The 13,412-nt window shown below is 38.4% G+C and overlaps 1 protein-coding gene across 3 annotated transcripts in view; it reads right to left on the bottom strand.

Annotated features, from left to right (window-relative positions):
- The window catches only part of SLIT2 (slit guidance ligand 2), a 446,646-nt gene extending 434,657 nt beyond the window's left edge, over positions 1-11,989 (bottom strand). For 2 of the 3 annotated variants that reach the window (XM_019552853.1, XM_019552854.1), the window contains exons 1-2: positions 11,899-11,989; positions 10,694-10,765 (exon numbers count right to left, since the gene is read on the bottom strand). In XM_019552853.1, the coding sequence (XP_019408398.1) occupies positions 10,694-10,758 (65 nt within the window). In that variant the 5' untranslated portion in view covers positions 10,759-10,765; positions 11,899-11,989. The remainder of the gene's footprint in view (positions 1-10,693; positions 10,766-11,898) is intronic. The other variant, XM_019552852.1, reaches the window with a different exon arrangement.
- Positions 11,990-13,412: the final 1,423 nt, after the last annotated feature.

The following is a 13,412-nucleotide window of genomic DNA, read 5'->3' as shown; positions in this document are numbered from 1 at the left end:
GCTGTACAAGTATGTGAGATAGAGTCTGCATTCCTTTGCAAAGCGATTAGCACCACAGGCTTCTTGGGCTCCTCCCTGCTCCAAGATAAGGAATGTGCTATGTACTGCCCTTAAACCATGTAGGATTAGCTAAGAGAAGGAGTTTTCACATCCGTGATTAACAAGAAATAACTGTTTTCTCCCTTCGGGCCTGTTCAACACCATATTCTATACCTGAACTCATTTACTTTTCTGCTACCTACAACAACTGTCTGGGAGAATTAATCCTTTGAGCACTGATTCTCTAGAGTGCCACCTTAAGCATTTAAGGGATTATAAAATCTACTCAAAACACAAATATAATAAAAATGTTTCAATTAGAAGGAGAGACGTCAAAACTGCTTAAGTCTAGAAAATACAATTTTATACCTTAAAAAATTGCTTACAAGATCTCCAGTTAAAAAAACAGGGCTTGCCTCATCTAGTTTTATTAAGCAAAACATCCCCTATTTCATTGCAACAATTAGGGTTTAATTCAGAACATATTTTTACCAAGTAAAAAGATGGAGTCTCATTATCAAACAGAGAATGTGAAATTAAAAGAGACTTTGATATACTAAGTAGAGACCTACTTTGCCGTCGGGGTAAGAGGGAGGTAGAATAAATTCTGAGTAAAAATATACTACCATAAACAGAAAACCCAAAAATAGCCCCTTCTTAAGGAATTACTAAACAATGCGAGTAAGGCTAGAACTAAAATTGCGAGAAGTTAAAGTACTAGTGGCGCAAAGTACTTAAAGACAGCAATACACTTTCTTTTATCAATTACTTTTGATAAAATTAACAAGTGCAACAACCATAGTAATAACACATGAGTTATGGAACTGAGATAACTGCTGCACAGTTAATATACAAACAGTTTTAATTAAAAACCCAATTTTTCTAGCCCTAAACTTCTGAACCCTCATCTTGATTATTCCTCTTTGTTCCTGAGACTTAGAAAACAAATTAGATACAACTCAGATACAGAGTTAATTATGCCACCTAACCAAGGTACTTTAAATTTCCCAGCACTTGCTTTTCCCCCTGCAAGATCCTATGACTCTAGCAGCCAGGGCACACAAAAACCCAAACCTATTTCAATAGAAAAGTATGTTTCTACCTATTCTGGTAGCAAAAGAAAATTTGAAACATGAACCCTGAAGGCTCAGAACCAAAAAAAGTAGTAATTCAGACATTTAAAATAAGTCTGAAATTATCAGACACAAGAGCACACAAAATTCTCAATCCTGTTGAGAGAACTCAGAGTTCATAATGATTCTCTTTATAAAGAATTTCACTCATTTGCCTGCTTGTAACTCAAGTGTCTTGGGTAAAATGCAGCAAAGTTATGTCATGGAACGATCCTGATGAAATGTCGCCATATAGATCTATTTCATCTTTAGGCTGTGTCCATTATGGCAGGGAAAAGTAAAGTAATACCAGTCAACAGTTGAAGCTCATGACCATTACTATGAAAACTTACCCACTGACCCTGACATAAATCACATTTTTTTTTTTTTTAATAGTAGTACTAATCTGGGGGAGGACGGAAGAGAAATAATGTTCTTCTATTTTATATATTCATTATATTATGAAAACAGTACCCACAAAACCCTTTAAAAACAAACACACACACACACACACACACACACACACACACACACACAAAGACTCAGACAGTCACTGAACAGTTTTCTAACCCTTCCTCTGTTTTTCCCCTTCCCCAGTGACTGAACAAATAGGTAGGTTAACATATCCTTAACAAGATTTACCATAATATTTCCTCTGTATTTTTTCTATTTTAGGGTCCATTAAGCATCTTAATCCACCATCCACCCCTTCAGAATTCATGTAGACTAACTTCATAGGTTTTTCCAAAACTTTATTTTCTGTTAAGTGCTACTGACCTTTCCCCTTCTCACATGATTTTATAATTCTAACAGTGAATGTTAATCAATAGGGGTTTGTTTTCATCTTATACTAAGAAACTGTTTAATATATCCAACCATTCATGCTTTTATAAAGTCAGATTTTCACTCAAAACTTTGGAAATACAGAAATGAAAACTCATTTATATTTTGGCAATATAATCTGATAGCTGCTAATACAGAACACATGCATTTTTCAGGCTCTATTCTAGTCTCAGATAAGGCCATCCTAACCACATCCGGTATCTTTAGCCTTGACCATTTTTCATATCTTCAGAATCTGGTACCATACAACCTCTGAATGCAGTATCAGACTTAAAATTCAAGTTATATGAACGTTTAAACAAAAGATTAGGGTTACACTCTGGCAATACAAACAATGTGATTTTGTTTCTAGATACAAAATTAGGAAACAGAACAAAGTACTGTTCTTAGTTAGATTTTCTTTCCTTATGGCTACCTGTTTACTTAGTATGGGCTATAACAGTGTATCAGTTTACATTTTAAATTATTCACCCAGAATAAGAACAGCTTTAGTGACTTTTAGTGCTACTGAGTCTCTCACATTTTCATGCAACTACTCTCTTCATAGTTGGTAGGGTTGGAAGGGACCTGAGCAGATCATCAAGTCTGACCCCCTGCCATGGCAGGAAAGAATACTGTGGTCAAATGACCCCTGCAAGGTGTTCATCTAGCCTCCTCTTAAAGACCCCCAGGGTAGGAGCCAGCACCACTTCTCTTGGAAGTTGGTTCCAGATCCTAGCTGCCCTGACAGTGACATAGCGCTTCCTGGTGTCTAATCTGAATCTACCCTCTGCCAGCCTGTGACCATTATTTCTAGTCACTCCGGGTAATGCTCAGGGGAACAGGGACTCTCCTAATACAAGCGAGTCAGAGGGGACCAGCAGGCAACAGGCCACTAGATCCCCCCTCAGCCTTCTCTTCTGGAGGCTGAACAAGTTCAGGTCCCTTAGCCTCTCCTCATAGGGCCTTCCCTGCTGCCCCTGATCATGTGAGTGGCCCTCCTCTGGACCCTCTCCATGTTGTCCACATCCCTCTTGGAGTGCGGCACCCAGAACTGGATGCAGTACTCCAACGGTGGCCTGACCAGAGTCACACAGAGGGGGAGGATCACCTCCTTGGACCTGCTTGAGATGCATTTATGGATGCATGACAAGGTACTGTTGGCCTTCCTCACCACATCCCCACACTATCAGCCCATGTTCATTCTGGCATCAACAATGACTCCAAGATCCTTTCCTGCCTCTGCACTGATGAGAAGGGAGTTCCCTAGCCCCTAGGTATGCTGCTGGTTCTTCTCCCCCAGGTGCATCACCTTGCATTTTTCAGTGTTGAAACCCATCCTGTTCTCATGAGCCCACCTCTGTAACTTGTCTAGGTCTCATTGCAGCCTATTCCTCCCTTCTAGCGTGCCCACTTCTCCCCACATTTTAGTGTCATCTGCGAATTTGAACAGGGTGCTTTTTACCCCCTCGTCCAAGTCGCTGATGAAGATGTTGAACAGTGCAGGCCCGAGGACCGAGCCCTGTGGAACCCTACTGCCCACATCCCTCCAGGTTGGAAATGACCCAGCCACCACCACTCTCTAGGTGCAGCTCTTCAGCCAGTTAGTGACCCAATTGACTGTGCAGGTATCAACGCCACACTCCCCTATTTTTTTTTTTTTTAAATGAGAATAGGGTGAGAGACAGTGTCAAAGGCCTTCCTAAAGTCCAGAAAAACAATGTCCACTGCTACACCTGTATATAAGGATTTTGTGACCTGGTCATAGAAGGGCACCAGGTTGGTCTGACAGGACCTGCCTCTAATGAACCTGTGTTGGTTGCCCCTAAGCATAATCTGCCCTGCTGGCCCCTCGCAGACATGTGCCAGGATAATTCTCTCAAAAAGCTTACCCAGGATCAAAGTAAGACTAAGTGGCCTATAGTTTCCTGGGTCCTCCTTCCTCCCTTTTTTGAAAGTGGGAAGCACATTGGCCCTTTTCCAGTCCTCTGGCACCATGCCAGAGCACCATGAGTGCTCATAAAGCCATACCAGGGGTCCCGCAATGACGTCTGCTAATTCCCTCAGCACTTTGGGGTGGAGATCATCAGAACCAGCTGATTTAAATACGTCCAGTCCCTCCAGAAGTCATTAGTCAAGGAAATGGTTCATGAGTCATTAGTTCAAGGAAATGGTATTAATGCAGTTTTGGGTATGGGAGCTCATTCCCGAATTTCTAAATAAAAAAAAAAAAAGATACTCCACTCCCTAACCAAGCTGAATCTAAAAGTTTTGACCAAGTAATGCTTAAAAATGCATTACTTCAGAAATAAGTGCCTGAACTTTGCAACACAACTGAATGACTAGAATAAAAATCCAAGTATTGTAAAAGAACTAGATGTTTCATTAAAAAGACATTTTTCCAAAGGCTATCAAATCTATATATAATATATAAACCTAACTAACTTTGTTGAATTTCAAGAAACAAGGACCTGAAATAGCTTTTATGTTCACCCATGGCAGCATTCTTAATTCAAGCTCAGAATTTGAAAGCTTACAACATTATCATGATATTTAACTCTGCAAAACAGATTCAGGTGAATAACTTTGCATCTTATTTTTTAATAATTGAGTATATCAGCAAGTTTACTAGCAATATTTCATGTTAATTCCTTCTATAAGAGTACCTTGGAGTTACTAAACTATGAAGTGGTATGTAAAACACCAAGGCTAGGGACAGACATTACACAAAAACCAGTTTAAGTGATCAGAAACTGGTTTAAACCTGTAACAGAACAGATATTCAGTGCACATAAACCAGTTTGAAAATGGCTGAAACCAGTTTGAGATGAACCAGATTGAATGTAGTATTAAACTTAACTGATTTGGCTCAAACTGGTTTACGCAATGTCTGTCCCAGACCCCTCCCTAAGTTTAAGATAAACCAAACTCCCCCAGCATCCCAGCATGCTCTCTGGGCTTAGTGGGGCTCTCTGCTCCACAGCAGACTTGGCCCCTCCCCTATGCTCCCTGGTTGGAGCTCTGGCAGAGACTGCAGGCTGCTCTTGCACATTCCCTTGTGTTGTTAATGGGGTGATAAACACTGAGCTAGGGGTGATAAACACTGTTATCAGTTCCCTGCTGGGCTGGTGGGAGAGGGGAGGAAAGAATGGAGGAACCCCTCTCTACTCAGAGCCTCCTGCCTCCGCCTGGCCAAAATCCCCTCAGCTCAGCATTATGGAAGGGAAGGGAGGGATGCTCTAGTGACCCCTGGCATCTAGCCTGAGCCACTGCAGGCACATACCTGCATATATCTGGGATGTCTGTGCAGTTAGAAACTGATTTAGCCTAGCCAGGTTAAACTAACCCGCAAAAATGGAATCAATTCAGGCTCAGACTTTTTGAATGCCCTCAAGCAAATACCATTTTAATTTCCAGGGCCCAATCCAGCAAGTATTAATGCACTCAATTAATCCTGTGCATAGCCCCCGGAAGTCAATAGGACTCCTGTGAATCCAGTTATTCACCTGCATAAGATCAGCTCCTTAATCATCCTTTTAAAGAGCTATTGCTGTCCCTACCACATTCTCACTCAGTGTTTAGAAAAGGGAGAATTTTAACAGCTAGTTCTTCTCAGCAGCCTACGGTTTCCTCCACTGAAGTCATCCATCCCCATAGTTAGCATACTTTGGATGTTAACCATCATATCTGGATAATCTTACTGGTTTAACATTTTAATGTCCTCTGTAAAAAAGGCAGACTCCAAATGTAGAGTCTAAAAATCTCTATATGCCTAAATCTTTTTTCTTTTCTTTTTTCAAACAACAGGAGCTTTTGTTGTTGTTGTTGGGAGGTGGAAATCACATATAGTCAGATTATTCTGCCCCATGAATTACTAGATTAGACTTTCTGGTTAGATTTCCCTGGAGAAAATGGGAATTATGTCCAACATGTGCGTTGACTTAAAAGATATTTGCAGAATCAAAGCCCAGAGGGCAAGTTTTACCATTCTACATCAGTAGAAAGACAACAGTGATTTCTCTAGATCTAATTCAGCTCGCTACCATATTATAGATCTTTGTAATGGAAATCTGAAGTCTTGAGAAACTGTTACATCTAGAAATCTTCAGATATTAGGAAATGAAGGAACTATAAGTGTCACTTACATAGGTGAGCTTTTTGAATTGTAATAGTTATCTCTTCCCCACGTAGAATATCTCATTTCCCAATACTTCAGCTATAGCAAACCCCCCCCCCTCAAAAACCCAGCCTAACAAATACAAGTAACATCCATCTATTAGATTTCCACCACTGTTCAGAAGAACTTTTGATAGCAACAGATTTTTCCAGACAACTCTGGAATCATCATCTGGGAAAAAGGGTCCAATTCACTAGAAAGGATTTTGTTCAGCTCAAATGTTTAGCTGCCAGATCTCTTTTTGGTAAAGCAAGGAGTACAGAAGAGAGTTAAGTATTAAGATATAAGTACTGTCATATAAACCAGTAAAAGAAAGGGTTTTTTTGCCTTTTTATAAATCCTTGTCAGTGATTTAAGGGGGGAAAAAAAAAAGACTTTTTCTCCTGGTCCCAACTATTATGCAATAGAATGTGATACTTCTGGCAAGTTACTGTTTTCTACAATCCAGATATTCGTTAAGAAAAAAGTTATAGGCTACTTCATCTTTTCTTCCTAGGCCCTGGTACACAGCAAGTAACTTCACCACATGCAGCCCAATTATGAATGAGGGTACATTGTTACCCTTTATATTTATGAAGAAAGTCTTGTAAATGCAAACCAAATGTTAGCAAGTGCAATAATTTCTCCCCTAATTTGTGCACAGCCTTAAAAAAATGGTCAACAGGTGCAAACTGTCCCATTCACCAGTATAAGTGTGATCCCTGAAGTTTAATAATAGTTGTTTCAAGTGCCCCCATAGTTAGCAATTTCACTGATCACTTTTAAACAGAAGAACAATGTTTGCTTGAACAGTTCAGGTGACTTTCTTTGCTTGGACATGTCTCCTCCCTGATTGCTAAACTTTCCAGTTTTCACTCCTACCATATTTCCACCACCTTCTAAAATGCAGTGAGGTATTCCCAGTACTATTATATGCAGCCAGCTGAAGACTGAGAAAGTTGATATCGCATACATTAAAATGCATGTAATACAAAATGCAGGCACAACTCCATTAATGATTGTAATATTTTGGTTTTTTGCTTCAATAAAGTAAACAGTCCTTTTTAATTTTTTTAATCTGAAACTACCAATAAATGTCTTTAAGTTTCACAAGAATGCCATAGCATGCAGAGTTATCTTGACAAGGAGTACATAGGATCCTATCAGTTTTTACATATGCAATATAATTTGTGTATAACGCATTACAGCAATTTTGTAAATAAAGCTGTATTATGTTTATATGCAAGTTAAATTGTTAAAAGATGTTATTTGATCCAAGTTATGCCTATGCATCATTATCAGTTTTCAATCTTTTATTTTTAGAACAGGGGTTCAAAAATTGTGTATTTTTCTTACGCTCTCCCCCTGCCGGATCTTGCAAGGCACTGCATACCTTTAACTCCCACTTCACGTCTTCTGAAGTTAAGGGTACTTGGCATTTGGCACAGTTAAATCTATAAGCCAATGCTTGGACAATCCTGCCCACCCAGTCAACTACATAAAAGTCTTTGGGCCCCTGGTGTAAAGCAGTGGTTCTCAACCTTTTTAGAATCAAGGCACCCCTCATTAGACTTGAAGCACTCCTCCACAATTTTTGTAAATTGAGCAGCACTCCATTTCAAGAGCTAATTTATTACAGTGCTAACCCTTTTCCAGAGGGCCCAAGCAGTATGAGCAGAGAAGCTCCCACCCACACACCTTGCCAAGAGGCACATGCTCTTAACTCTTCATAGCTAGAGCCTGAGCCTGCCTTTATCTGGTTATCTCTACACATTTCCTGTGGCACCCTGCAAAGCATCTTGCTCCCTGGTTGAGGATCACTGGTGTAAAGGACTACTCATGGAAGCTCTGGGTAGCAGGTTCAAGAGCCTCAGCAGAAAAAACATTTGTAGAGATCTGCATCTTATTTAGGAATGGGAGGCAGGAAGCATGGAGATGCAGACGCTTAATAGGAATGTTCATTAAACATTCCCAACCCTTAACATGGGCACAGAGAGACCCATTTGACAGAAAAAAAAAATATGTATGGTTAAGTAATAAAAAATAAACACAAGTTACTTCTGGGACTTCTGTTAGCCATATTAAACAAATGAATTGCATCAAAAGTGGTTTAATAATAGCTGAACTTCCCAAAAAATGTAGCATTCTCCATTTAACACAGTATCCTTGCTTTCTAATGTATAAAAAGGAAATATTTGAAGAGTGTATCCGCAAGTTTCCTAAGAAATGGTTTTGAATTCCAGAATCCCAAGGAGATGAATTGGCTGTCAGATAACAATGTGCCTCCATCAGATGGACTTGGCAATTGTAAACAAAAAGAATTTTCTCAGCTTTTCCTCACAAATATGAAATATTTGCTCTGAGCCAACAGCTGGGGTAATTTAAAGAGACCCTGAATATATATTCAAAATTACAAGCCTTTGCTTAAGAACACCTAAACTGAATTCAGCAGAACAAATAAAAAAAACCCCAACCAACACCATCTAAAGGTGTTTTGTTAACATCGGTGTTCAGTTTTGTGTAGGTGTACAAAACTTAAAGGTCACATTGGTATTTCTTGGTCAGTTTTCCGAATGAGATAAAGTTCTCCATTTGTCTGTTGAAGATGGTCATAAAACTGAGTCCCTCCCCCATCTCCTTTTTTTTTTTTACCAGCACCTGTTTAAAATGTGCTTTCTGTTCATAACATTGAAAAAAAATAAAAGTATCCAAATAGTCATGTTAACAAAAGGGAGTTGTTTAAGACTCCAAAAGGAAAAAGTTAAAAAGCTCCACCAACTTGTGTGCTAGATTTTTACATAAACGTGGCCAATACATTTGTTAATGTGTACACAATTCTGATAAAAAAAACATAATGCTCAATAATATTTAGGGCACGTAATTCAAAATTTAGACTCTATTGGAAATACTGCTATTTTATTGTACATGAAAGAACCTTCCTACTGGATATTCACACAATATTTTAAGCTACAGTGATTAAGATACTAAATACTTACCGAATTATCTAGGTAGTTTCAGGTGTGTTGTTGGCTACAGAATATTCAAAGCCTGATAACTTAATTTAACAATATGAATTAGACTTCTGTTTTTCTGGAAATACAGGTCCTAAAACAAGGTTTAGGAACATGTATTTTGGGGGGATTGTTTTGTTTTGGTTTTGTTCAGTTCATTTTTTCCCAACTGTACTAAAGCAGGAATTCTAGAAGGCTACTAACCCTCCAGATCCTGTATTACATAACAGGATTTTTTTTTCTTTTTTAAGGCTCATTCCTCAACTTGAAACTAAACAATGACATTCTCTATCATAATTTGCAATTTATGTATTTCTATATTCCATAAAAGTTGAATTGCCAACTATCAGTTTAATTAGTTGAGAGTTCTACTAACTGTATGTAGACACATGACAAATTACAGGCAGCAGCTGTGGATGCAGTGCATGAAGCATAAATTAGGAAGACACCACAGGCCTGATTCTTCTCACTCACAGTACTGTAAAGTAGGAATAACTACAGGGAATAGGAGTATGCTGAGGAAGAAGAATAAACTGAGCCCAAATGCATGCTTCAGAGAAAGGTACAAAGAGAAGGCCTGATACTACAGTACTGAAGTTAAAAAAAAATTATGTTGTATTACTAAAATATGATTATATTTATAGTCGACTTAGTATGCAAGTTGTTAAACATTCTATACAGGCCCACGTATTAATGTAGTATGTTAAAGGCACCTTGCTCTCTTTCAGTAATACTAAACAGTATGTAATCTATACGTTTTTTTAAACTATTTTCACGTACAAAATACAAGTAGCAGTATCCTGTATAGTTTGGACTGAAGGACTGTAAAAGGCCTACATTGTACAAAACTAATGAAGTTTAAAAAGGCATGCCCTAATGCATGTACTTGGCCTATGCTTTTGCTTTTTCAGAATCAGACTCCTGTCCCCACACTTCACACACACACTTTACAAATGGCAGAACTTACTTTAGAAGATAGCCAAACCCAAAAAGCATTATTTTTTCATTTTAAAAAAATGATACAGCAAAAATATTTAGCTAACTTATTTTTAAAAAATGCAAGTTGAATGTACATGTTGAATTTTTCCCTTCCTTATTTCATGGAACATAGATAGTAAACACTTTGTGACTAGTAATTATTACACCATTTCTGGCATAACACATTAAACAAACACTTAAATAGCTCTGAAACTTCAGTCTCACGTGCATCTCAAAACTGCAGAAAAGTTTTTAGAGGTATATTCGCATATATGAAAAGAGCCCTCTTTCTAAGAGAATAACTGGTCGAACAATACATGAAATATTCTTCATGAAAAGTGCAAATTTACATTTTGAATCTAGACTATTTATCCAATATTTTTCACCCATTGAATATACCAAATGAGAACCATCTACTGCCTGTTTCTCAATAAGGAGTAGGAGTTTGAGTTAAAAAAAAAAACAGAACAAAACCCAAACACTAGAAACCCCAAAGGCTTTCTAGTGCCTTGAAACAAATGAAATGACAAAACAATTTGTTATGTTGCCATACATTTATAATTAAAAATACTTACAGCCTCTCCAGCTCTTTTAGATCTTGGAATGCTCCCCTTTCAATAGTACTAATCTTGTTCTCCATGAGCTGACTGAAATGCAGAATATTATAGATAGTGAGTTTTAATGGCTGTATGATTACTGGTTGCATTAACACCTGCTATTACAGCAACTGGCAGCTTGAAACCATCTCACCTTTACTAACACTACAATTCTTATTCAGAGTGAGATTTCACATTATGTTTTGGACCTCTGTCACCTAACAATCTGCTGGGATACATGTCCACAAAAGGAAAAAAAAAAAAGTATTATCCTCATTAGAAGAAATAAAAGTAAACCTTGAACATGCTCGAGAACTTTAAAGGGAAAGACAGAAAAAAACCACGCAGAAAGCAGTAATGACACAAAACTCCACTTCAGTATGTAACATGATGAATCTACTATCCAATCTGAGAAGCAAATTAGGATACGTTACTCTAACGTGACAATTAAAAAAAATGATCATGTAATGTAGTTTGATTTTGATATGCTCATGGCATAAAATAGTTACAATTATTTTCTGGCTTAGAAGAATTTTAGAGTTTAACTTTTTAAAAAACTCAATCCAAAAAAATCATTTAGCTTCACTAAAAGAAAAAACCCACAATATAGCAGTAATATCCTTTAAGCTCAAATGTGTAGCAAGCAAAAGTTAAATACCAACTTTTTATTTATGCAAAAAAAAAGTTTTAATTTCTCTCTTTGTAAGGGAGCTTTATATAAAAATATAAATTAAGTTTCTGATATAGACATTTTCAGTAAAGCCAGCAGAAATACGACCTATTTTTCTTCCTTTCTAATTTCATTTTATGCCAGTTTTAAGGTAGAAAATTATATCTTATAAAAATCAGCAATCCCCCTCAGATGAGTTTTGGTTAACTCAGTACAAAACTAAAATTTTCCTTTTTGATTTTCTACCTATTACTAGGCTTTTTTTTAAGTTCCATCTTATTCTACCCTATATATAATTTTACGGAATCACAAGTAACTAGAGGTAAAGATGCTGCTATACCATTTTTAAAACTTAGAGTTATTTCCTACCCCTTATGCACTTTAAGTCCAGATATAGTAGAACAGGAGTTTGCTGTGGCAGAACGTAGGGCTTTTTTAAACTAAAGGATAACTTTTGTAGCTTATAAAATGTAAACTAAGCCATATAATGTTAAAGGGTAAAATAAGAACTTACAGGACTCGAAGGTGTCTTAGACCAGCAAAGTCAGTCTTGGTGATTCTTGTGATATTATTTCCATTAAGATCCCTAAGAAGAATAATTAATTACAAACCAAATGAAACTTTGAACAGAATTATTGCCTTTTAAAAATGACTGAACAGAATTATTGCCTTTTAAAAATGACTGAACATGAACTCAAACAAGATCACAGGATGCAATCAGTGATCACTTCTTCATACTAGCACTAAATGAAAGGCTTATCTTTAAAGCAGTAGTTTTAAACTTTGTAATAGGAGAACCTTATCAAGTCAACACTGCTTTCCCTTTTATGCCTCGTATTTTCACTTAAGCAAATTGATCATCCAAAAGTTCAATAATGAGCTAAACTGTTTTTGTGACCATGCTATCATTAACTAGAATATCGCTAATGTTAGGACAAAGGCTGTTAGCTCAATGCTTGAAAACACAGAAATACAAAACATGTTGCAGCAAAAAAAAATTAAGAGTTATCCAATACAATCTGTTAGGGTAGCTACTTTTTACTGTCTTTAAGAGAGGCCATGAATATATCTAAGCCTCTGATGGCAAATGTTTTTGTCTGGGGGGGTGGGGGGAAGGAGGGGAAGAAGACTTCATCCTTGAAGATTTATGTTTGCAAGCATTTACCCTCCAACAATCTAATGTTTGTATGAAAAAACACCCAAACTCCTCCTTTACACTACAGGAAACCCACCGTGACTGTGAAGTGCAAATGGTGTTCAGAGGCAATAATGGAAATAGTGTTCAGGTCTTGACACTTTTGTTCAAATTTCAGCACCACTTTCCTTCCTAGAGTTACAACGCCCTTTTCTGGCATCTTAGGTCAAGATCTAAACTTGCGCAGCTTCCAGTCATTACAAGCAAAAAACCACGCTTTGCCGTGGCTTGACTGTACTTCTTGATCCAAGCCACCAGGAAAGCAGCCTTGCACAGAAACCCCACAATTACAGATTACATGTTATCTTTGCGGGGGTGAGAAGGGAAGCAGGAAAAAAAAACAAAACAAAACAAAACCCCAATGCATTTCATTTTGACATAACCCAGCCAGACACCGTCTCTACCCAAGTGCCACAGTTTGTTCACGGGACAGGGGGAAGCCTAGTCACTTGAGCGTTCATCTCCCAGGGCGTGCACGCACTGCTGGAGGAATCACGCCTTTAAAGACTGATCTGAGCAGTCTCAAGAAGCTCTTCCTAATTCCTTCTCGCTTCTTTCCCTGCTCAAGCCTTTTGCTTTCCAGGAAGGCAAGGCCACGTGAAACCTGGCTGAGCTTTCAAAGAAGAGGTGGAGTGGCCCAAAGGCACCCCCAAGGGTATAGGGGCTTGCTAGGCACTGTCCTGGTGCGGCTGGAGAGACCTGGGGCTAACCCGCGCCGGGCAGAGCCGGGCCAGGGCCAGGGCGGAGGGTCCTCGCCTGTGCGCCTCAGCCGCAGGGCGGGGGGCGGCCCCCTGCCCCCTGGAGGGGCTCGGCCGAGAGCACGAGCCTCAGCC

Source organism: Crocodylus porosus, unplaced genomic scaffold (genome assembly GCF_001723895.1).
Source record: "Crocodylus porosus isolate Cpor-Errol unplaced genomic scaffold, CroPor_comp1, whole genome shotgun sequence".
Lineage (NCBI taxonomy): Eukaryota > Metazoa > Chordata > Crocodylia > Crocodylidae > Crocodylus > Crocodylus porosus.
The sequence above is the reverse complement of the archived record's forward strand: the minus strand, read 5'-3'. Positions and strand labels throughout refer to the sequence as shown.